This window comes from Diachasma alloeum, unplaced genomic scaffold, assembly GCF_001412515.2.
Source record: "Diachasma alloeum isolate Michigan unplaced genomic scaffold, Dall2.0 Dall_scaffold_00480, whole genome shotgun sequence".
Taxonomy (NCBI): domain Eukaryota; kingdom Metazoa; phylum Arthropoda; class Insecta; order Hymenoptera; family Braconidae; genus Diachasma; species Diachasma alloeum.
In genome coordinates, this window is record NW_021680613.1 from 393,586 (window position 1) to 419,601 (window position 26,016).

The following is a 26,016-nucleotide window of genomic DNA, read 5'->3' on the forward strand; positions in this document are numbered from 1 at the left end:
CAGCTTCAAAATAGTATATTTCGATACGAGTGCGGAAAAATGTCTTTTTGGATCGTGGGAGATTTATAACACGAGCCGAAAGCGAGTGATATAATCTCATTAGCTAAAAAACACTTTTCCCATGAGTATCGATCGATATTTTTCATTTTTTATGCCTAAAAAGTTACTTTTTCGCACTGCGTAATGAAAAAGTATTACTCGTTAGATAATACTTTTATCGCCTGATGACATAATGTACTATTTCATGAGAGCGTGGGTGGGAAGGATTGGTGAGGAAATATTCCTTGTTGGAATTTAATTTTCATCACGCTGTGACGAAAAGTCCAATTTCCGCCACATTGTGATGAAAAATATTGTTCGTAATTCGTGAAAAAATGTTTTTTAGCTGGTTACGAAATATACTATTTTGTCACTGCTGCTACGTTCAGCCCGTGTCGAAAAGTGCCTTTTCGTTTACTAGTAAACGAAAAGTCTTTTCGTTCACAAGTATCGACTTTTCGTTTACTAGTAAACGAAAAATGGTACAGTTCGGCACTCGCTGAACGTAACATCACTAACAAAAAATATAGTTCGGATACACGTGCGACGGGGTGGTAACAAGCTCGGCTTCGCCTCGGGCTGCCAACTTCACACTCGTTACCACCCCGTCGCACTTGTATCGAAATATACTAGTTTCTCAGGTTATTCCATGTTGAAGAGTTTACTGTAAAAGATTGCTTTCGATAGATTAACGTAATCCTCATACTCCTGAGGATTTTCCGAAATGCTACATAAGTTAGATTTTCCATTATCTTGATTAACCTCTCTCTTCCTCATTGCACTCATCTACCATTTTATTCTGTTGGCCGTTGCGATTATCTTTAATTAATATTCTTTTTGTTGGGGATCAAAGGTTTCATCGGATATGTTGACTCAGTGTCACTTTAATTATATGGAGGAGAGTGTTCCTGTTGCTCTTGAGGAGTTGGGATCAGAGATGAAGCAGGACTGGAGAGGATACATGTATGCATGTACTACAGCTTTATTGAAGGAAGCACGTGAGAAGTAAGTGTTCCAACTTTTTTATCCTCCTGTTGCACACTAAGAGAAGAGGTCTTTTAACAGGATGAGATTCTCTTGTCCCGAGAAAACTTTCAAGTGTTAGCATAAGTCTTTCCCCAAATTCATATAGTTTGTGGTAGTTTAGATTTGAATGGATTGTGAGCATTCATACTTTCCCGATCTAATTACTCATCATCTCCAACTGAGAAATTCTTGTTTCGATTCCACGACAAACACTTTCATTATCAATTGAAGTGTATAGGAGGTATTTCATGCCAAATGAGTCACGGCTGATCCTCACCTTTTTAGAAACTAATCTCGATTTTTTTTACGATTGTGGGCTGGAAAAACTATCTCTTAATTTTTTTCAGATTTTTTCGACAGCCCATTTCGGACACATGTTTTTTTCTTTGTTTTTCGTTTTTTCCATCACTCGTGTTCCATTCAGCCAATTTTAATTTATGACAGCTTAAAATTTTACATTTTCCATCATTTATAAGAAGATTTTGCGTATTTTTTAAATTTCTAGGTGCTTATAATACCAAATTTAAAAACAAAAATTGAAAAATTTGACATGGCATTAATTTTCAAAATTATGCCACCTTTTATTTCTCTCACCTTTCTTTCAGTAACTCTTATAATCATAACTAGCATTTTGAGCTATCATATAAGTTGGGTTTCGTCCTGGATCTATTTTATTTTTAATTTTTTCTTCTCGAAATTCCGCGAATTTGGTCAAAACACCTCAAAACGGCTTCGATTATGTATGGCGATGAATATGTAACATATAAGTATACATTTAAATTCACCTCAAAATGTTTATAATCAAAGTCTATCAACGCCATGTTGGGGTATTTTGACCAAATTCATGGAATTTCGAGAAGAAAAAATTGAAAATAAAATGGATCTGGGATGAAACGCAACTTGTATGACGGCTCAAAATACTTTTCTTTTGATTACAAGAATTACTAAACAAAGGCGAGAAAATAAAACGTGATATAATTTTGAAAATTCAAGTTTTCTTGTAGATGGTAAAAATTCTAGATTTAACGCAAACTACATGAATTTATGGGAAGGACATCATTTGTAGTCTTGAGACTGCTTAAAAATTCTCTCGGCACAAGAGAGTTTCATCCTGTTGGAAAACTGTTTTCTCTCCCTCTGAGAACGAAATTATTTATCAGCATTTATTAACGAACGTTTTTTTTCATTTCTCCAAATTTTCCGTTGATCCTTAATGAAAATTTATAAACATGGAGATGAATACCGAAATTAATTTATTTATCAGATTTCACGATTTTTAAAATTGACACGGGAATATTTTCTTTTAGCAAGAAAACCTTCTTTGTCAAAAGTAATTTTTTCTGTCGGTGCACTTCTATTGGATTTGCTCAGCGTCTAAGATTTTCAATTGTTATGTAAAGTATTCATCCCTATTCTATGCTGCACGTCTTTTCCATCTACCTTTTCCTTTTTTTTAAATTCAAATTTCATCTTATTCTTTCATAGTTCTTTTTAACTCTTGCGTTATTTCTCTTTTCAATTTTCGACTTCGTGAAAACCTCTCTAAATAATTTATAGTGTCATATTAGTTGAAGAATGCTCCCCTAATAGCGGAGGGGATCCAATATTTCCAATTACTCCAATGCTTAATTAAAACTATTCTGTGATGAAGCCAACTTTATCTGTTGAACTGTTATCTGTTATCCGGTTGTCTATTGCTGTTGGTAGGAGAATTACTATTAACTTTCATAATACTAATTATATTCCTACCAATTGCAAAGTAAATGTATCATTTTAATTGTATCCTATGTTTCAAATTGACGATTAGATTGAGCCACTTAATTCTCTATATAAATAAAAAATATCACATTGACATTTACTACGAAATCCACCATTCAACTCCTACCTATTTCTAACTGTATTTCATTTAAATTAAATGGTATATATCGGGTGACGGATCGCATCGATAAATTATACCCGTTAGTAATCATCTGATTCCATTGAAACTCTATGTATAACACATTATTGATGGCCCCAACACACAAGTGAAAGGAGATGATCTCAAGATTTTTCTATATATTCCTCTGAAAATATCTTGGAACCAGGAGATTTTGAGAACACAATGTAAAAAGGCCTTTTGTAGCTGAGAAAATTTCCTGCAAAAAACGTTCTCCTGCCATGTTTTATGAAAACTCTTTATTGTCAAGATAAATACCGACTTAACAACAATGAAAAGTAAACGCAATTGAATCAAACCCATTATTAAATAATCAGATACCTACAAAATTTACTATTAAACAGAGGGACTTCTTGTGAGTTTTTTGCTACTTCCCAAAAATTTCGAAAGAAAAGGCCTTTTGACAACTTTTCGAACCCCTTTCCGTCAAAAATAGTCATGAAATAATCAACATATCCGTTTGTTTTGATTTATTTTAAGAAGTTTTTTCCTTAAAATCAGGAAAAGGAGTTCTGATTCTCAGGAGTTGTTGACTTAATTCTAGTATAATTCTACTTCAATTAAGCCGCAGTTTCGTAGATGTTGTAGATTTTTTAGAACTTTGAGATTCTTAATTTAAGAAATCAACGATTCTTGATTTGAATTTTAGAATCATTCTCCTTTCCATGATTATTCAATTTTCGAAACAATTCCAGTCATTTCATTATTAAATTGAGCCGTACTTGAAGTTCAGTCAATAATTAGGGGACGAACCGCAATTGAAAATCCTACGTAGACACAAGGGGTTCCTTACCTCTTACGAACTTTTTTGCGAAACCTGCCTGAAAAGTGCACTTTTCGAAACGATCTAGTGTGCGTAAAGGGGTTGTTTTCCGCATGGCGTGCGTAAAGTTCAGCGGTAGGACGTAAAGTAAATTTTAATGTTTAGAGATGGTGTGGAAAGCAAATTTCGAGTGTGTAAAGCAAATTTTTACGCCCGAGAATTTACTTTTCGCAACTCCGCGAAAAAAACCCATTACCCTCACTGCACCCCTGAAAAGTGAACTCTAGTATATTATGTTACTAGTGCCGAAAGTTGCACTTTTGCGCATGTACGTACAACATATTCTATTTTTTGTCCTGCCGAGTTCACTGTTCGAAACGGTAGTGGAGATAAAGTGATTAATGCTCGTGAACTTTACGCACGTCATGCGGAAAACCACCCTTTTTCCACATACTAAACCATTCCACAAAGTGCAATTTTTAGGTAGGTATTCCAAAATGTATATTTTTGCAATACCTACCTGGAAAGTTCACTTTTCGGGGCGGTTCAGCCGGCGTAAAGTGTACATTTTCCGTGCGATGTGCGTAAAGGTCAGAGCTCATGCGTAAAGTGCACTTTTGAGATAGGTATTACAAAAAAATTTTTTTCGTTTACTTGTAAATGAAAAAGGCACAGTTCGGCCACTCACTGAACGTAACATCGCCGTCAAAGAATATTGTTCGACACATGTGAGACGGGAATTTTGAGCTCGTGTGATGGCAGCCCTCGGCTTTGCCTCCAGTCACCAACTTAACACTCGCGAAAATTCCATCTCACTCGTATTGAAATATACTATTTCGTAATGAATGTCACGAATTTTTCTTCCCCAATCAAGTAACCAGTGTCTTATTCTCAGTGAAATATCATTTGGAACCACGAGTTTCCTACACTCACTATCTTGATTCTGTCAACTCGAAACTTATATTCTTTACATACTCTCCAGTGAAATTCATCAAGCCCTCTGAGCTCACCATTAACATCTCCGTCTTCTTCCTCATTCCAGAAGTCGTGGATGGGTGACAGTGAACAACCCAGCGGACACCAGTATCGAGATGGCGTACAAGAAAGTGGGTGACGGTCACCCCCTGCGTCTCTGGCGTGTAACAACCGAGGTCGAAGCTCCGCCAAACGAGCTGCTGCACCGGGTCCTCCGAGAGCGTCACATCTGGGACCCCCAGCTCCTGAAATATCGTCTAGTGAAGAAACTCGACTCTGATGCCGAGATATTTCAGTACGCGACAGGCAACATGAGCCCCTTACCAGCTCGTGACTATTGCGTCCTACGTACCTGGCGCACTGACCTGCCCAAGGATGCGTGTGTAATCGTAGAGACATCAGTGGAGCATCCAGACGCACCAGTTCTGCTTGGTGGAACACGCGGTATCGTTCTCGCCTCGCGTTATCTCATCGAAAAATGCGGAAGTGGAAAATCAAGGATTATGCATCTGTCTCGTGTGGATACCAAAGGCAGAACACCAGAATGGTATAACAAGAGTTATGGACACATTACTGCACTTCACTTGAGCAAAATACGTAATTCATTCAAGCATACGGCAGACGGACCTGAGAGCAAAGTCTGAGACAGGAGCACCGTACAATGCGCGTCATTGTACGGTTCGCAAAATTTTGATATAGAGTCGATTACGTCATCGGAGAGATCGTCCGATCAGTCGTCAGTGGAAATGGATTTGTTAACGGTACCTTTGTTCATCGATGAGTGATGAGGTGTCAATCAAAATGATGGTTTCACGGCTGTGGGGGATGTAGATGATGGCAGGTTTATCAATTGAATTTGGAAATTGCTGCGGGCAGATCGTTTTTGGGGATGGAATGGTGGAATTGAGGAATTGAAGTCATCAATGCTAATGGAATGAATTTGACCTTTTTCGTGATTGTGCATTCATCTTAGATGTGAGTGATGATAAAGAAAGAAATTCACCGTTGAAAATATCTTCTGATTTCCTCTGAAATTACTCACTAGCAGGATTATTCCGTCATTGTGGAGATGTGATAGATAGATTTGAATCTACTGTTTCCAGAAAAAAATCTGGATATTTGGAAAATGAATGTTGAATTGAAATCGTCTCGCCAATTTTTATATTTTCTTTAAAAATCATTCTCACTTATTTTTACGTACTTCAACATTTTTTTCACTCACATAAAAATTATCATTAGGCATTTATGGAAGTGTAAACGTTAGAATACTGAACAAAATATGATGGAAATATCAAAATTTCTGTCGTTAATTAAAATCCAATGATTTATCGTGTTAATCAACTAATCTTTGACAGTACTAAGATTCAAAAATCCATAAAATTCCAATTTCTGAACGAATGAACAGTAGGTTAGGTAAAATATCAAAATACCGCGTGAATATGTCTTATATTGCCTTCCCGGACCAAATACATTTTTTTATGCTAATTATATTAAAATTTTTCTCTTCAGATTTAAGATTATTATTAACGGAACTGCGAGTGTGTAGGAGAGTTAAATGTGAATGTGTGCCTGGAACAATTAATTATAAAATCATCGAGTCACTAACCGACTCGAGGTGCATTGCATTAATTCGAGGTACCTGGAAAATATTTATGGGACCACGTGGTTTTTTTTTACCAAGTCCCAATATAGTAAGAAAGATTAATGAGCAAATAAAATGTCTTGTGCATGATAATCGTATGACAGATATCTCTAAATGTATTTCAGTCGTAATACTAGTCACTTACATGACTTGAGCGCATAAGAGTTGACAAGAGTTTTTTTTTCTTCGAAAAATCTATAGTTTTTCATTCTGTAGTGATTCAACGTCATATGTTATATGAGATGTAAGAGAATGGGCGGAGAAAAATTATATTCATTATATAGTATATATGAATGTTATGAAGAAAATGATATTTTTGTGTCAAATGCCAGTAGAAACATCCAGATGTAAACATGAAGATAAAACAAAATAAAGTGGAAAAGATGTGTATCTATGTTTTCGAAGTATGATCATCTATATTCTTATAATAAATGTTCCATGAGATGTACATATGTATATTACTTTATTGTGAATGACGAATATATTCATTAAACAAGTTAAATTTCAGATTTTTAATTTTTTTATTTAATTCAATGTTGTATCCAATCCTTAAGGTCTTTTGTGTTGTAATAAATTCTGATTTTTATGCCTCTTTTTACCATATTTGAAATTTAGCAATTATTTAAAGAATATCAACCGTATAAGAGAATCAAAATCAATAAGAATTGCCGTGCAAATAAGCAATAATACAACCTTAAATAGCAGCACGTCTTCAACCTGAACATGAGATGAAAAATTTTCGAGAAAAATTAGTTCATGGAATACGCCAACCAAGAGTACGCCAATTCCACAAGAAATAACATTTGATCAAAATATTCAAATCACAACAAGAAGAAAAATTGCAAAGAATAATTCACAGACTTCAAATATATTCATTTTTTAATTTTCTGTCCATAAAAAAATAGAGAGTTCATTGACATATTCGTTAATATTATAAAATAGTCCAAATGGAGACATTCAGACTCGACACAAATCAAGTAATATGATTCCTCAAATTAGTCCTGTCTCAATTCCTCTTAATTTAGTTGAAATTCCCCTCTTTAAATTAAATGACGAGGAAAATATTTATTAAAAACAGCCGACCGCAATGGTTGGGTGAGTTAGGTGTTGCTCCGGTGGACATCCGAGTGCAGCTGCGTTCGGCGTGGTTAGGACTTGGATGGGTAACCGCTTAGGAACACCTTCGCCCAAAAATTTCGGAAGGTAGGCACGGTCTAGTGGCCTAATGTGCTGCCCCTCTAGTTAGTGTGACAGAAAGGCACATTAGGGCTCTGCACAATTGGCCGGCTGTACGACTGGGGTTTTCCATGGTTTCCCGTGAAGTCCTAGCCCGAATGGGGTACAGTTAAGAGTAAGACGGCCCATGGTAACGCAGATAAAAATTAGAAGAGTGAAGTGGGAGAGGCAAAGGCAGACGAATGAAGAGCCTATAAAACCGTAATGGTATTAGGAAAGAAATATGAATAATAAAAAATATATATATATTTATTAAAAAGAAGATTATTGATCTCAGTTTCTGGTTGAAATAATAGTTGCTCTGCTAGGAAAACAAAAATTTTGGGTACCCACAAACATTGAAAAATGATTAACTAAAACTGAACCGCAATCCACTCGAACAGGCTCTAGCGTCGTCTCGGCGTCATCGGTCACAAACTTCGGTATTTGGGTTGATGTGACACTCAATAATATTTTTCTCGTTTGTAAGATTTAAAATATCGGACAGATTGAGTTCTCTTTATGTTCCTGTCGATAATTTGAATTTAAATTACACTGTGAGAAAAAAAAATGAAATGTCATGGACAGTTGACTACCAATTTTCAGGACAGTGACACTGAATGCGATTTAGGAGAAAAAAAATCATAAAATTTCAGGTTTCACTAAAAATTTAGTAAAATTTCAATATTTTAAGGGGTATAAAGATAAGAATTCGTTACATTATTTGAATCTCCAATCTAATATGAATATTCACTGTCAAATTGCATTGAATTTTCGGTGAAATCTGAAATTTCATTATTTTTTCCCCTTAAATCGCATTCAGTGTCACTGTCCTGAAAATTCAAGGGTATATTTACCCGAATTTTTTGGTTTTCTATTGATTTTCAGAGAAAAATGGAACGAAAATTTTGCAGTTCTGTTTGATTTCCTGAAGATTTCCTGAAATTTCAGTGAAGTTGGAACACGATAAAAATTTCCAAAATTTGGCATGGAAAATTCAGACAAAAATTTTTAACAGTGTACCACAGTGTGAAAAATTGAAATGAAAAAAAAAAAAAAATCCGTGGAAGAAATACCTGAGTATGCTGCATCATTGAAAATTTTTTCAATTTTTTTCTAGAAAAAAAATGCAATTTGTATGTTTTTGTAACCCCACCAGCTATAAAGCTACCTCACCCTCAATTGGAATTTTTTTTTATATCTTCCAAGAAAATGATGAACTATTGAAATAAACTAATGGCTGATAAATCAAGTCTTGCTGAAAAGTATATATCAGTTACAGAATTTTTCAAGATTACATAAAAAAAGTCAGTTGACTAAATGATACGGGAAATCATGAGTTTCGCAGTAAATTCTATCTATTGAGCCTCACGTGGGACAATTATACCTTCAACGCAAGTGGCGCGCAATTCGAATGTCAGTATAATCGCTGGAGCATAATGAGAGAGTTATAGGTTGGACCATGAAACTGAAAGAGGGAAAAAACACTCCGCAGGTTTACCAACTTGAAATAACCATAGGAATGATTCGTGCGGCGTTGCCATGTCTTTGGGGTCTTTTAATATTGAACTAGACCAGGCGCGCGCTATCAACGTGATAAATACATTGTAAAAAGAATGATGGTTACGAAAAACTCAATCAATGAAGGAGATCAATGATGAGTAAACAATCAATGAGTTATTTTGAATTTTCACTCAATTCTTTCAAATTTCTCAAATTTCAATTCTTTCAAAGTAACCCGTTATTGATCCTATTTATGAAAACGAGATCGAAGGCGCCTCAAAATTTGATAGATTTTATGATTCATCACGTTATTGTTTAGGTTGATTGGAATCAATATGTTCTTTCACGTATACGGATTTCTATACTAGTATTACGAATGAGAAATTCGTGGGAAGCGATGAAAACTTCTATTGAAAATCCATGATTTTTTTAACTTCTCGACCCGAAGGGAGGAAGTTATTGTAATTGTTCCGAAAACGAAAACTGGAATTTTCATGATTTCTCGACGTTTTATGATCCCTAGAAGGATCCTGACATGTTTTTTTTATTGCAAAGGGATGGAAATTTAGATCGAGAATCCATAGAAAATACAAAGAAAGCTATGAAAACTTGCATTAGAAAGCAAACCATTTTCCATAGTAATCTATCGAAACTTCAATTAAAAGTCCTTGAAAGATTCGTCGAAATTCATGAAAACTTCAATTGAGAATCAATACATAGCCCGTTGGAAATCACCAATACCAACATCATCAGCACCGTCAGGAAGATCAGCATTATCAACTAAATCAGTATCATCATCATCATGTATGCGATTTTTCTTTCAGACATTTAGGAAATGGCAGTGTCTATTCACACGCGCCACGGTAATTTTTGCCGTAGACCTATGGTAAAAATTACCGTGGATCCACGGTCATTTTCAACGTGCACGAGGAACCGCCGTTTTTACCGTAGATCTACGGCAAAAATTACCGTGGATTCACGGTGATTTTCAATGTGTGCGAGGACCTACCGTTTTTTTACCGTAGGTCTACGGAAAAAATTACCGTGGATTCACGGTGACTTTTAACGTGCACAAGAAGCCATAATTTTTTTACCGTATATTCCCGGCACAAAAATACGGTGAATCCACGGTGATTTTTTTTGTTAATGTGGATGAACAATCGTCATGTTTTACGGATCACGGCAGTGCTTTTGGCAAATGCGTAGTCGATGATTTGTTCCCATTAGATGTACGGTAAGTTTCTGCCATTCATTCGAACATTCATCGTTAATTATTTGAGCTATTGATGCAAATAATCACCGTGGATGAGGCGGCTGGTACAGTACATCCAAGAGTGGCTCAGAGATAGGAACTTGTAAATAAAAATCGAAATCAGAAGAATATGAACATTTTTTTATTAAGCACGAATCTCATTCACAATGTTTTCAATAACCAAAACCATTGACGTCATTATAATTTTCTTAACCTTGAATTCAGACATAAAGTCATTGAACGAGACCTGTTACATACTTCCTCCAATCCTGCAATCATTGAGGTGTCCAACCGTTGAATGAAATCCTACAATGATTATTTTTTTCGTTCTTTTCTTATGCATGCGAACGAAATCATATCTTTGTAGCTTTCTTACCATTGATATCCAACTACTTGAGATTCAGCGCTTTGTTACTGAATTTGCCTATGTTTCTGCAAAACACGAGCCATAAAACCAATCTTCGACCGGTTCTCTCTTTATGCCTACACATAACCAGTGATGCCATAGGTGGCATCCCTCACAACAAATAACATTTTCACACGACAGATGATATTCTTCCACACATACAGCACATTTTTAATCATCCTCCCCTCTTTTCATTTCAACACTAGTCAAAAATGCCTCGAAGGCATCCTTTTCCATGCAAGACATCAGAAGTTGAAGGTCATCGTCTCCGGTGTCGATGAAGGAATCATTTAAGTTGGTAGTGTCGATTTCGATGCTTTTAATTTTTGAAGTCGTGAAATCCCGTCCTTTCACATAATTCGACATCAGTAGCCATTTTAACATCATCTCAAGTTTGATGGCATCATTTCTTTTGTCAGAAGCAATTCCACCAACTTTCTCCCCGGTCAATTTTCCTTGGCTTCGACTTTGAGATGCTCCACAACTTCTAGCTACCCCACAACCCCTAGATGCTCGTTGACCTCTAGTCACCCCTCGACCTCTACCTCGAGTTCCTTGATGTTGTTGTGGCGAACGTTTGGCGATCTCTTCCTTGTTGAACGCTACCCCAGCCACGGTAGTTCTTCGACCTTTTGGGGCACCTCGAGGCTTTCCGACCTTCCGAACATCTTTTATTCCAGCAAAAGCTTCAATTATCGATTTGCTGAGCTTACTACGTGTACGATAATGTAAGGATGGTATCACCAAAGGTGCTTCAGTGTGGCCAGCGTCCGAGAGAGAAGTCTTAGGGTTTTCTCCTTCCTGTTCGAGAGTTGCCCCAGAATGTCCAGTAGTGATGGCTCCACCTTTAACGTAGTCCTGAGATGAGGTGATATGAAACTCTAATGGTTTTGTCTGTAAATCCTCAGCAGGAGGAGGCATTGCCGCAGAAAAATCATCAGTTACGTGCGTTCTAAGTTGCTCCATCCTTTTAACGCGGCTAATACTCGATCCAAATGTAGACTGAGCAGTCGAAAGTAAAGTATCAATAATCCTATTCTTCGGTGCAATCAGTTTTATAGCAGGATTCTCTTCAATCGATTCTCCAATTGAGACAACATATATGGGTCCAGGGGAACGCCTTCACCAAATGATTGACAGGAGTAAGCTTGGCGATAGAAGAAGCGTTTCCATCAATGCTAGATCTGCTCTGAGATTTTCTAAAGGAGGCTTCTAATGGTCTCGATTGCGAACTCAACCGAGCGATACGTGAGACTGTTAGGTTCATAGCAATTTGTCCCTCTTTGTGCAGCTTGAACGTTTCCGGCCATTCGCTGAGTTTAATCTCTTTCCTCACATTGATTTTCCTCATCAATATTGTTAGTCAGGAATTTACGAGTTAGATCGATCGGCATCTCTGGATTCGTATATTCGGAAGTTTGAGTTTCTACTCTGACTTCAGCTGCAGTAAAATTTGAGTGTAGAGTGGGTACGATCTCGTTCCTGCTTTCAAGTTCAGTTGAAGTAGATCGAGTTCTCTGCATAGTCCCGCCGAGAGGAATATCATCAAACGTTAATTGTGTCTGAGAATTTTTTTGAAACACTGAGGAAGGAATGAGAAAAAAATCACTAGATCTAACATTGGGCATATTAAATATTCGCAGAAAAAAAATTTTATTTACCTCCTGGAGCGTGTTAGCTGAAACATTAAGTAATCTCTGTTTTTTATTCTTTGGTGAGTCTTCTCGCTTAGGTCATGCACTGTCATGTTGGAAAAACTTCACAATTGCCAAGACAGTCTTGCTTAGTTGTATCTGGTACGGAATTCTCCTGAAAATTATGAGTGAATTTCAGATGTGTGACGAATTCATCAATGCCGATAGTAAGAAAATGAATTAGTATCAAACAAATTGCAAAAAATATTAATAATGAGGAAGTAGTACTAGTGATAGTTCAGGGCTTTCGATGAATATGGTCACATCGAGTGAAAAAAGTACTGATTCCTATAATAATATTTCCTATAGATTACAATTGGAGCGACAAAAACATTTTTCAATTAAGGCCCGGATGTACAATCTTTCGAATGTTATCTGGATTTTTTTTTATCTTTCGTAATCCGAAATTGTCAATTGAGTGGTACATTATGTAGAAATTCCCAAAAATTATGAGAATGATAACAAAAAAAAAAATTCTGAACATTTTTAATGAGCGTTTTTAATTGAGATTCAGAATGAGTTGAAAAAAAGTGGAAATTACCACTATCTGATTCGCTGTGGCAAATTCTCTATTAGCTGTCATTTTTCATGGTGGATAACAAAACACTAACTCCTCATGGGACGTGACAGCTAGGTATCTGGATTCGACTGTCAACTGCCATCGTGTACAGACGTTTGTACCAAATCAAAAATTGAAGAAAAAAGTTTCTGTGGCATATTGCTGCTTTAAAATTAGTTTAATTTATCCTTTTTATTAAATGTTATGTTTATTAGTCGAATCAGTGTTTGATTTGTTTAATTTGGTGCGTTTGTTCGGTGGGCAGACCATTTTGTTTCGGTCTCTGCCCTCCCCCATAACCTTTTTTTTTTTTATTAAAACAAGAGACTATTGACTTTCATTTTATCTAAAATGGATCATTCAAAAAAGATTATCTCCGACGCTGAAATTGAAAAATTGATATCACAACATGAGGCCGATGAAAATTCCCATCTTCGTCCCACCTCCCAGAATAATTCTACCTCTCAATTCATGGATTCCGGTGACTCAGATGATGAAATGGATTTTGATCAAGATGTTATTCTAACGAAGACCTCTACCTTGGACGAATACAGAGCCTATTGCATACAAAATAACATTCCCTACTCTCCTGATCACCCTCGAAAAGTGATGTCACTTGTTACCTCTGCAGCCAGCCCTACCATCCCAAATCCAGTCACTCTAGATTCAGGTCAGACTGTTTCAGGAAACTCCCAGGCAAGTTCCTCATTACCACTCATTAAAAATCAACGACTCACCAAGAGGCCACGTACAAAAGATCCTTCCGACTCAGATGATCGCTCCTCTGAAAAGATTGTTCATCTTTCAACTGTACAAAATCCCATTTTGCAAGACAATCCGACTCCAAAAGTTATTCCAACTACATCAGCTCCTAAAACTCGTCGCATTATCCCACCTGAAATTCTCAGCAACCGTTATGCCTCTCACCATCATTACAAATCCTATAAAGTCATGTTTCATGCGGATTATTCCCAAAGTGGAGCATCAGACCTAAACCCCATGACAATCGGTAAAACTGTTGTCTTACTACTTGATAAAATCGGAATCCGATCCCAGTCAACTGATTTAAAGAAACTTGGATCTTCCGTACTCATCACGTTTCAATCACGTAAAGAAGCCCACACTATTATTAATCATCCATCCTTAAAAGAAAATAAGATTATTGCTTACATCCCTGAATGGTGTATCATGAGACAAGGAGTAATTAAAGGTGTTCCCAAAGATTGGACAATCGACGAAATCAAATCACATATTGATAGCTCCGTATCTATTAAGGAAGTTGAACGTTGTGATTATTTCTCACGCAAAGCTGACAAAACCCTTGTTAAAAAACCCTCAGAAACTATTCTCCTCAAATTTGAAGGACAATTAATCCCTTCAAGTGTGAAACTCTATGGGTTCATATTCAAGGTTAATCCGTTTATATCTCCAGTAAAAAGATGCTCCAACTGCCTCAGATTTGGTCATTCAAAAGCCCAATGCAATAACTCAAAAATATGTTCCCATTGTGCGAATGTTGCACATGAAGACAACTCCCCTTGTCCATTCTTAAACAAACCTGCGAGGTGCATTAATTGCAAAAATAACCATGAATCTACTGATGACAATTGTCCTGAACTCTTGAGACAAAAATCCATTCATGAACACGCAGCAATCAATGGTATTACCTATCTTGAAGCAAGAGATATACTCAAGGGAACGATGAATTTCGCGCAAGCAGCGGCTCCCTCTCCACCTCCCATTGACATAATCCACTATCCTCCAATGTCTAAACCAAGATCCTCCCACAATCAGAATCGCCGAACGCAACCCCGTCGTCAAGGAAATGATAATGCGTCAAATTACCTCAACATCTCATCTCATTCAGAATCATCACAAGAAGAATTTTCAGAGCAACCTGGCTCCATTTCCCACTCACATAATAACCTATCCAATCCTAATTACCAAATCACCGATCGTCGTCGAATCCACTCCGTTCGCCAACAGAATTACCCAAAAGATGAACAATCTTTATTTAAAGAATCATCAGCCCGACCTCAAGAAGTATTCAATGAATCTGTGATTATGATGAGAAGATCTTATCATTCTAAAGCAAATTTAACTGAGAATCAATCTCCCTGCAACCAAGATTCCCTACAATCCTCTCGTCCATTCCAACCCTGTCAAGGATGTGAAGAATTTAAGGTTATGATGTCTCAAATGACACAATTCTTTCAATTAATGGTGGAAAATTTATCCCCCCTTCTTGCAGCAGTAGGAATCAGCAGAGACTTCTCTCAACTCAGTGGTAGTGTCATGCAATTCAATCGTGCCATTGGACCCCCTGATGAAAATAACTCGAGTTTACCTCCTCCTCCTATAATCAACAGTAACATTGCAAAAAAACAAAATCCACTCTCCCAAGAGATTTTTAATCCCCCTCTTACTAATAACAATCTCGATAATAATGAACCAGCTCAACATTAATCAAGATAATCCCTTTCGTATTTTACAATGGAATTCCTAAAGCATGAAGAAGAAAATGGGAGATTTACAAAAAATTTCAAATAACTATGATATCATTTTGATTCCTGAAACATTTTTGGAACCTGAGATTCCATTCAAATTTCCTGGATTCATTCTATATCGCAAGGACTTTGAGGATCAGCACGGTGGGGGAATTGCCATCGCTATAAGAGAAAATTTAAAATACAAGAAAATTCGAAATGTTGATGACATCTCAAATAATTTATACATACGTGGAATTCTTTTATCTACAACTAAGGGAGATCTTGCCATATATTGTGTCTACAAAAAACCCAGAATCCAAATTTCTAAACGAGAATGGTCAAATTTATTTAATTTTTATCCTAATACATTTGCATCAATAATAGGAGGGGACTTTAACGCTCACTCTCCGGTTTGGGGTTGTGGTATTTCTTGCAAGAGTGGTGATTCGCTTCTAGAAGCATTGGATGACTCAAACTTAATCCTAATGAACGATGGCTCCATAACGAGAATCTCAAGACNACAAGAAAATTCGAAATATTGATGACATCTCAAATAATTTATACATACGTGGAATTCTTTTATCTACAACTAAGGGAGATCTTGCCATATATTGTGTCTACAAAAAACCCAGAATCCAAATTTCTAAACGAGAATGGTCAAATTTATTTAATTTTTATCCTAATACATTTGCATCAATAATAGGAGGGGACTTTAACGCTCACTCTCCGGTTTGGGGTTGTGGTATTTCTTGCAAGAGTGGTGATTCGCTTCTAGAAGCATTGGATGACTCAAACTTAATCCTAATGAACGATGGCTCCATAACGAGAATCTCAAGACCCAATGAAAATCCTTCTGCAGTAGACATTACATTAGTGTCCTCCAATATTTCCCTTCAATGCACTTGGAAAGTCCTAAAAGGAGCAATGGGGAGTGATCACTACCCGATTGAATTGACCATCAATGAAACTCCGGAGAGATATCATTTTTTTTTCACACAAAATCAAAAAAGATACAATAGATTGGAATAAATTTTTTGGATATCTTGAGTCTAAAGAGGAAATCATCAAGAATTTCCCGGATGATTTAAATGGAGCCTCTCAATATGAGAATGTCATAGAAACTATTATGAAAGCTATTGATCATGCATCCTCAAATCTAAAGACTTTTCCCGTTCAAAATTCTTCCTCTCGAAATTCTAACACTTTCAAAAAAGGCACTCCCCCAGCACCCTGGTGGAATGAAATCTGCTCTAAAGCTGTTGCACTAAGAAGAAAAGTTTATTCTACCTTTCGAAAACATCCCACTTTCAATAACTATATTGTTATGAAGCGACAAGTTGCAATTACGAAGTTGACTTTACGTAAACAAAAAATCTTAGGCTGGCAGAATTTTTGCGAATCAATTAATCATCGAACTCCAATCAGTGTTATATGGAAAAAAATTAAATGGTATAAAAATAGAAATTCACACAACCCAAACTTGATACCTCAACAAGATACGGAATCGTCAGAAAAAATGCAAGATTTTATCACGGAATTCTGTCCTAATTTACCTCAAGACTATACACCTCCTCCACCCCCTCAAATTCCCTTTAAATCCTCTGACACGCTTGAGAATGATTTCACATTCAAGGAGTTTGAAGCAGCTTTGAAGAAAACCAAGAAGGACTCCTCTCCAGGACTTGACAAAATTGATTATAGACTAATTGAATCTCTCCCAAAATCATACAAAGAAATTATACTCAAGATTTTTAACAAACTTTTACAAGAAGGAAAATTTCCTGATGCATGGCGTGATTTTTTAGTTTTTCTCATCCCAAAACCCGCACCTGGAAAATTTCGCCCAATCACTTTAGCTCCTTGCTTCCTAAAATTATNCTCCCTTTAAATCCTCTGACACGCTTGAGAATAATTTCACATTCAAGGAGTTTGAAGCAGCTTTGAAGAAAACCAAAAAGGACTCCTCTCCAGGACTTGACTAAATTGATTATAGACTAATTGAATCTCTCCCAAAATCATACGAAGAAATTATACTCAAGATTTTTAACAAACTTTTACAAGAAGGAAAATTTCCTGATGCATGGCGTGATTTTTTAGTTTTTCTCATCCCAAAACCCGAACCTGGAAAATTTCGCCCAATCACTTTAGCTCCTTGCTTCCTAAAATTATGTGAAAAGATTATCTCCAGTAGACTTTCATGGTGGTTGGAAAATGAAAATATTTTTCCTCCTTCGCAATTTGGTTTTCGTTAGCTTAAATCATGTACTGACAACTTAGCGATATTAACGACGGAAGCATTCACTGGTTTTGCGAACAGAGAATACATCCCCGCCTTTTTTCTCGATATAAAAGGAGCTTTTGACCACGTAGATCCTCTCACACTTTACCAAGACTTGGCGGACATTGGAATACCGTACAAGATTGCAACTTTCATTTACTTCCTTCTTGCTTATAGAAGAGCTCATTTTGTTGTAGGAGGTCATCTCTCAGACCCGCACCCTCTGAATAAAGGAACGGGCCAAGGATGCGTTTTAAGCCCAATCTTATCCAACATTTATGTCTCCAAGCTTCCAGATGTTCTTGAACCAGGAATTGAAATAGTTTCATTTGCTGATGATGTAGCCATATTTCAACGAAGTCTTGACATCAACACTACCCTACGAAAAATTGAGAAATCAATCTCTAAAATTTCTCAATTTTTAAATAAAAGGAAGTTATCCATATCACCTGAGAAATCCCACCTGATCATCTTTTCCAGAAAGAATTTTAAACCCTCGGACTACTCAATTAATGTTTGCAATCAAGTTCTCAAAGCAGAAAATACTGTCAAATTTTTAGGAATCACCCTTGATCATCGCCTAACCTTCAAACATCACTTGACCTACTTAGCTGAGAAGAATACTAAAACCGTCGCCCTTATACGTGTTCTTCGTAACACTTGGTTTGGATCTGATCCTCGTTGTTTATTGACACTATATCGTGGTCTGATACGAAGTTCCATTGAATATGGATGTCAAATAATATTGCCATCCAATCTATCTCACAAGGAAAGAATCGACAGAATTCAGTATAAAGCCATTAGACTCGCTCTTGGATATAGGAATTCCACGCCAATCAATGTTATGTTGGCTGAGGCCCGTGAAGCTCCTCTGAACATCCGAATCAAACAACTTTCAAATAGATATATTACTAGAGTATTTTCCTATTCCCAGCATTTACTCTTTGATAAACTTTACTCACTACGATCAGCACTACGCCTGAATTCTAATAAAGGTATACATAATATTGAGAATGGATTTCCACTATTTCAATCATTTACCTATTTGACTACGCACATAACTAAAATTAAAGCTGCACCTCAACCATGTAATTTTTCATACTCATATGAATTGATTAACTCGGACCCGAGAATAATTCTCAACAAGGGTTCATTGATCAAGAAATCGACTTCGGCAGAAAAAACTCTGCAAGAGGACCTTCATAATCTAGAACTTCAAAACTATTCTCAAATATATACTGATGGATCAAAAAACGATGATGCAAATTATGTAGGCTACTCAGTATATATTCCAGACTTCAATGTAGAAATCAAACATAAAATATCTTCGTTTGCATCAATATTCACTGCTGAGGCTTCGGCTATACTCACTGCAATCAACGAATCACCCAATCTGAATACAGAAAAGATTATTATTTTATCTGATTCTTTGAGTGTCCTATCTTCAATGGCGAATTTCTCTGTTTATAATAATCCCTCTTACCTAATCTATGAAATACTTAATAGCTGGGTTGCTAAAAAATCAATGGGAATAGAAATCATCTTCATGTGGATACCTGCCCACATAAATTTGGAAGGTAACGAAAAAGCTGACAAACTTGCAAAAGAGGCTTGCCACTCGGGAGAACTTCAACGGACCCTTATCCCATACACGGATTTTTACTACATTATTAATAAGAAGATGCGTGAAGACACCTCAAGAATTCTCAAAAATCAAGCGGAACATAATAAAGGATCTGATTACTTCAAGAAATTCTACTTGGGATGGCGACCACCCTGGTTCAAATATTNTGTGGATACCTGCCCACATAAATTTGGAAGGTAACGAAAAAGCTGACAAACTTGCAAAAAAGGCTTGCCACTCGGGAGAACTTCAACGGATCCTTATCCCATACACGGATTTTTACTACATTATTAATAAGAAGATGCGTGAAGACACCTCAATAATTCTCAAAAATCAAGCGGAACATAATAAAGGATCTGATTACTTCAAGAAATTCTACTTAGGATGGCGACCACCCTGGTCCAAATATTCCAACTTGAATAGACCAGTGATCACAACAATCAACCGCATGAGATCTAATCATTTTAATTTGAACGAAAGTTTAGCAAGAAAAAACTACATCAAATCTCCAATGTGTGATTGTAATGCAAATTCCAAAGAAACCTTAACTCATATTTTCTGGATCTGCCCTAAATATAAAGAAGAAAGAACCATTTTTGTTAAAGCTTTGAATAAATTAGATATTTATTCATATAATATCTACAAATTGATGAAATCACCTAAGGATAATATCTGTCAATTAATTTATAACTATCTCAAGAAAATTCAAAAGAAGATTCAAACTGAAGACCAAAAATTGTGAAATCTACTTTATCACTGTTCAAAATGAAGTTCAGTAACGTCCCTCTAGGGGGATAACGGCCCGTAAAACCTTCGTTGTTGGACGGCCTTAAAACATAGCATAGAATAGCTAGGTATCTCAATTTTCAAAACAGTGGTATGCAGCCATCTGCCATTTTTATGTGATAAAGGTGTGATTAAAAAATTCTCCAAAATATTACAACGTTTTTCAAAAAGTCTTTTCCGCAATAAATGTCTCTGTGCAGTGTGGGAAAAGATTTACAAAATCAGTCTTCCCCTGCATGATATTGGCTGACAGGCCGCCATTTGTCACCGTAAATCAGATACATTTTTCAATTCCTTGTTATTCAACTTATTCTGAATATAAATTGAAAAAGCTCTTTGAAAAAATTAAGAATTTTTTCTACTTTTTTTTGATTATTCATACATAATTTTTCAAAACTTCTGCATGATGTAGGACTTAATTGACAATTTCAGATGACGAAAGATGAAAAAAAACACCGAGATCGCATTCGAAAGATAGTACACCCAGGCCTTAAATTGCAATGTTCTAATTTTTCAATATGCTGAAGAAAATTATTTACACGGTGAGAAAGTTTTCAGAGGCATAAAACTAAACGTGTGACATCTCCTTTTCACATGAGAGAATAGATAAATGAAAAAGAAATAGAAATTTTTAACTTTTATGGAGGTTAATGATAAAGGAAAAACGGGAAATTTAAACAATTTCAATTATTCATTTATAAACAACGAATGATAAAAAAAACTATACAAAATGTTATTCCACCCAGGGAACATTTTTTACGGATACCATCTAAAAGTCCCTACTAAGACCGGTAAATGACCGGTAAATTGTTGGCTGGATAATAACATTGAATATTCATGATGTTTTTCAAATTTCTTCCACGCAATTTAAATTACAAATTTCATGATTGAAAATGGTTAAATCAATATGGTCTGTACCAAACTGTAAAATATACTTGGATATCCTAGGAATTGATTGATCCATATGCCGTAAGCTTCAACGTTTATTCCTTGAACCTTAAACCGGCAATTCAACTCAATTATGAATAACTAAATTAATCAAAGTTTTCATAGTCCCATAAAACAATTTAGTTATTCGGAGATTGGGGTAAGGCAACGATTACTGAAATTATTCATGGAATTGTCAGGGGATTTTCATTCTGCACTTAAATGAAAAAAATCGCAAATTTATCATTAGAGGACTTCAAACAATTATTCCATTCATACGAATAACTTCTTTCTTTCAGTTCCATAAACATTATTTCATTCTAGAAACATTCCTTTATCAACTAATGATAGAAACGACGAACGAAATCCCATTGACTTGTTACCGATTTATATAAAGATATAATAATTTGCATTCTCTATTAAATTCAAAGGAAATCTGTGAGGTACATTTTGATTGGTACAAAACTCCTCTTGATCGACATGATTCCTTCAGACGCCATTAGATTTGATCAATGATCGGGGTTGCCAGGGCAACGACGTGAGCTGGTCTTGTTGATTCAGGTAATGTTTGCTTAACGCAACGAGTTTAGCTGTCTCTGAAGGGTTGTCGAAAACAAAATAGCATGGTTCGTCTGCACGTGAAAAAAGGGGACGAGAGCCAATTTCTTTACGATACCTTCGTTGATGCGAAAATCGACGATGTCATCAGTGATGTAGCCATTATTTACAATGGAAGGCTGAAAGTAACCAGGATTTGTTACGGTAAGTGTAAACACAAAGTATTAGGGCTCATATGAACATCATTTTCGGAAAGAAACAAATAAAATTAGGTGAAGCAAACTTGATCGTTGTAAATTTTTAAAATCCAAGAACAATTTTTGAAAGAAAATGATAGAAATTCGTTAAAAAGCCTTTCATATAGATAATTTGATGCCGTTTGGAGAGAATATTCCAAATAGTTTTCATCCTACTGATGATGATTTTTTCGATGATCACATGTTCAATTAAAATGGATCACAGAAAAACAGGTTGTCGTTTGATCCGTCGGTGAGGGTGAGGCCAAAGTACACTCGTTTACTAAAGTTCTGAAACAAAAGACATAGGATGCAACTTCAGATTGTTTCAGAACTTTAGTAAATGATATTGTACACTGGGAGAAAAACGAACAAGTTCTCAAATAAGTTCTTTTTAGGCCAACAAAATCGTTAGTGGAAAATTCCTAAAATAATAATTGTTTGGTTCGAATTTAAGTCTTAAACATGAATAATTATTCTGCTTTCAACAACAACGAAATATTTGGCTCGAGAGGCGGGTCGTTCATACTCGTGGTGCCTTTTCAGGATAAAAATATGTTTGATAGAAGGAAGTTCATCAAGGAATATTTTGTACCCAAGTTACAAGATTGCTGTCATATCGTTATTATTTCATTTAAGAATTCATTTGTTGTCTGTGATTATTGCATAGTCGAAACGACAAACTACTATCTCTCGTTTCATATAGAACGAGCATTTGCCGGGAGCAAAATACGTATTGGAGCATCGAATAACGGAGAAGTAGTACTAGAAAATGTATTGATGCACCAAAATTTTTAAATCTCGGTGCACACTTCGTATGTTTGACACAAAAAAATGCTTTTTCGATAATTAGAAAAAAAAAAGATTTTTTTTTTGCATGAGTAAGACTTGTTTAATCACTATGCTGGTTTTCTCTCAGTGTATACTCGTGACTTTTTGCTTTCGAATAGAAGTTTTGTAATGTAGCTGATGCCTGTACAGCCGAGCGTGTAATACCGCCTACACGTATTTCGCAGGATTGGCTGAGAAAAAATCTTTCTTCTTTTTTTATTATGCAAATATTTGATAACAACAAGTAATTTTAACAGAAATGTTCAATTTTCTCGCGTGGAAACATTGTTAAAAAAAAATCCAAATTATTTCCTACAAGATTCGTAAAATATTTCGATCCTAGAATAAGATTTTTCAAATTTTCAATTGGTCCATAATTAAATAGAGTGCGAAATATATGTTCGTTATACATTTCCACATTCATTACGACCTTTTCGATAGCAGAAAAATATCTTCATCAGTTATTATTGGCTATCTTATGAGCCTCCGGGTTTTAGGGGTAATTCCGACCAGAGTTTGTAGGTAATACCATCCAGGGTTTCTATAGGGCAGTCGAGTGACAGCTGGATTGTTTGGGGTAGTCGGTAGCCACTGAAATGTCGGGTAAATTGCGGATAATTTATTATTATTCAGGTGAAATCTTTCTCAAAATGGAGTCAAAGAATGTAACCGAAGGATGAAAATAGGAAAAATTATAACACTTGGTCAGCATTGCTCAAAAAAATCATTAAAACAAGATGGGCGGTATTGGACGCAAGCCGGGCGTTACCCTCAAAGTTCGATTCCATCGCTCGCTGGCCGATGGCAATTGAATTACATAATTAAATATTTTTAATGTTAATAAAAAACCTGTCCTCTTAACATCTTCGAGTAAACATCGATTTGGGAATAGATAAAAATATATACAAGTTTGCATTGAGTAACATGGAACTCAAATTGCACAATGTGTAATGGGGATGGTACATCATTATTTAGTAGAATTCAATAAGTAGTTTGTTTTAATACACATTTGTGAAAATTAATGAAGAGACTTCATTGTGCGTTATGAGTCATTTTCACAAAAAATGCTTTGTCAGTATCAAAATATGCCAAGGAGAAGGACTGTAATTTCCATGAAAGAAAATAGTATATTTCGTAACGAGTGCAAAAAAGTGTTTTTTGGCGAGCGGGAGGTTTATACCACGAGCCGAAGGCGAGTGATATAATCCCACGAGCTAAAAAACATTTTTTCATGAGTTACGAACAATATTTTTCATCACAATGTGGCGGAAATTGGACTTTTAGGCACGCGGAGCGTGCCGAAAAGTTCACTTTTCGTCACAGCGTGATGAAAAAATTATTTCATTGCGTTAACCATTCGATAAGTTCAGTAGCGAAGCAGTAAAAAGATTTATGTCGATTTTGACTATTGGACAGTTTTTAATGAATATCTCGAAATCTAAGGGAGATAACAAAATTGTTGTAAGTTTTCTCGCAGTCCTCAATTCTCTCTACAAAAAAGATTTTTTTTTTTTTTATATTCCGGCTCTTTCTGCCCTCCGATTGGCTAATCGACCCTATCCAACCCTATGCATGCGGCTGTGGGATTCTACACTGCACCGCATTCGCACTCCTATAGAACATAGGAGTAGCATGGGAAACCACAGAAAATCCATGCCGGTACAGGCGGTCACTATATTAGCAACCTCCCGCTCGCCGGAGCCTCCGGTTGAAAAACTCGGTTCCACGGGGAATCGAACTCACAACCTTTCGCACACTAGGCTCGCACCTAGCGGCTCCGGCCACCGACGTCGGTTACAAAAAAGATTATCACGAAATCTTCGCTATCTCCCTTAGATCCGGAGATATTCCTTGAAAACGCAGCTAAGGGCCAAGTCTATTTCAATCGTTGTATCGCTTCGCTACTGAGTTATTAACATTTCAAAAAACCGTCTGTTAGAAATCAATCACGATTTGATGAGCCGGGTGGTCGGGAGGAAAAGTGAGGTTCGGGTTAACGGGTTGATGATTAGCCGGAGGTAATTTGATGAGCAAATAATTATGCACTGAAAATTACACAACACAGAGTTTAATAAATAGATGATTTCCGAGTGGACTGTATACAAATTAACAAAAAGATGATTTGCAGTGATAATGTTCGACAATAGATGCGATCATTTTCCGGCACTTTCACTCGATGAAGATCGATGGCGGACTAAAGATACGACACGCACGATCGTCCTCGTGCGTGTTCGTCGATCCCCGAAGGTTGCCGAGCGAGCAAAATTCGACATTTAGCCCGACTGACGGATGATTTTCAACATCCCGCCCGCCCTGCGTCACCTCCAGGTGACGATGTATAGCTGATGATTATGATGACGTGTCACTATTGACCTTCCAAAAGGTCGTCGTTGATCGGCAAAGGCACCAGCCTGTGGATGGACCTTTGAGTCTCCTGATTGCCTTTCCTCAGTGTGACAACTCTGGTCAGGTTGTCTTGTCCCGGATGAATTGCGATGACTCGAGCCAGAGGCCACTTGGCTGGTGGCTCCCGCTCGTCAATGATGAGGACCAACGAACCGATTTTTACTTCGTTCGTTGGCTGCTTCCACCGATAAATTTGCTGGTAACGATGAATGCACTCTCGTGCCCAGTGTTCCCAGAAATTCTGAAGCCTCTGGGAGATGATTTGCCATCTGTTCAGTCTTGCTGTGTTGATCTGCTGAAGTGAAGGCTCTGGAATTGTCGTGAGCGCTTCTCCTATGATGAAGTGTCCTGGTGTCAGGGCTGATGTGTCCTGCGGGTCGTTTGTGAGTGGGCAGAGTGGTCGAGAGTTAAGTATGGCCTCGACTTGCGTCAGAAGAGTCGTAAATTCTTCGTACGTCAAGGTCGAGGTTCCGATGACCCTTCGTAGATGATGTTTCGTTGATTTCACTGCAGCCTCCCACTTGCCTCCCATATGCGGCGAGTGAGGAGGGTTGAATTTCCATTGCGTTCCGTCGGATGCTAGCTGATCCCTGGTAGTTGCCGATTCGCTTGATGCCTGATCGAATAACCTTTGAAGTTCTCTCTCTGCCCCGATGAAGTTGACACCCCTGTCGCTGGACAGGGTTGCACAGATGCCCCGTCTCGATGTGAAGCGTTTGTACGCTGCGATGAATCCCTCCGCTGTGAGGTCCGTTACCAGTTCCAGATGTGTTGCTGAAGTAGCAAAACATACAAACAGACAGATGTAAGCCTTGTACATTGTCTTGCTTGCCCCTGATCCTCTCCATCTCAGGATGTTGATTGGGCCTGC

The 26,016-nt window shown here is 36.9% G+C and overlaps 2 protein-coding genes across 2 annotated transcripts in view; both read left to right on the top strand.

Annotated features, from left to right (window-relative positions):
* The window catches only part of LOC107042491, a 360,805-nt gene extending 354,030 nt beyond the window's left edge, over positions 1 to 6,775 (top strand). The window contains exons 13-14 of the mRNA XM_015263549.1: positions 893 to 1,044; positions 4,807 to 6,775. Coding sequence (XP_015119035.1) covers positions 893 to 1,044; positions 4,807 to 5,383 — 729 coding nt within the window. The 3' untranslated portion in view covers positions 5,384 to 6,775. The remainder of the gene's footprint in view (positions 1 to 892; positions 1,045 to 4,806) is intronic.
* Positions 6,776 to 21,737: 14,962 nt separating this feature from the next.
* The window catches only part of LOC107042489 (cilia- and flagella-associated protein 298), a 29,959-nt gene continuing 25,680 nt past the window's right edge, over positions 21,738 to 26,016 (top strand). The window contains exon 1 of the mRNA XM_015263547.1: positions 21,738 to 21,876. Within this exon, the coding sequence (XP_015119033.1) occupies positions 21,738 to 21,876 (139 nt within the window). The remainder of the gene's footprint in view (positions 21,877 to 26,016) is intronic.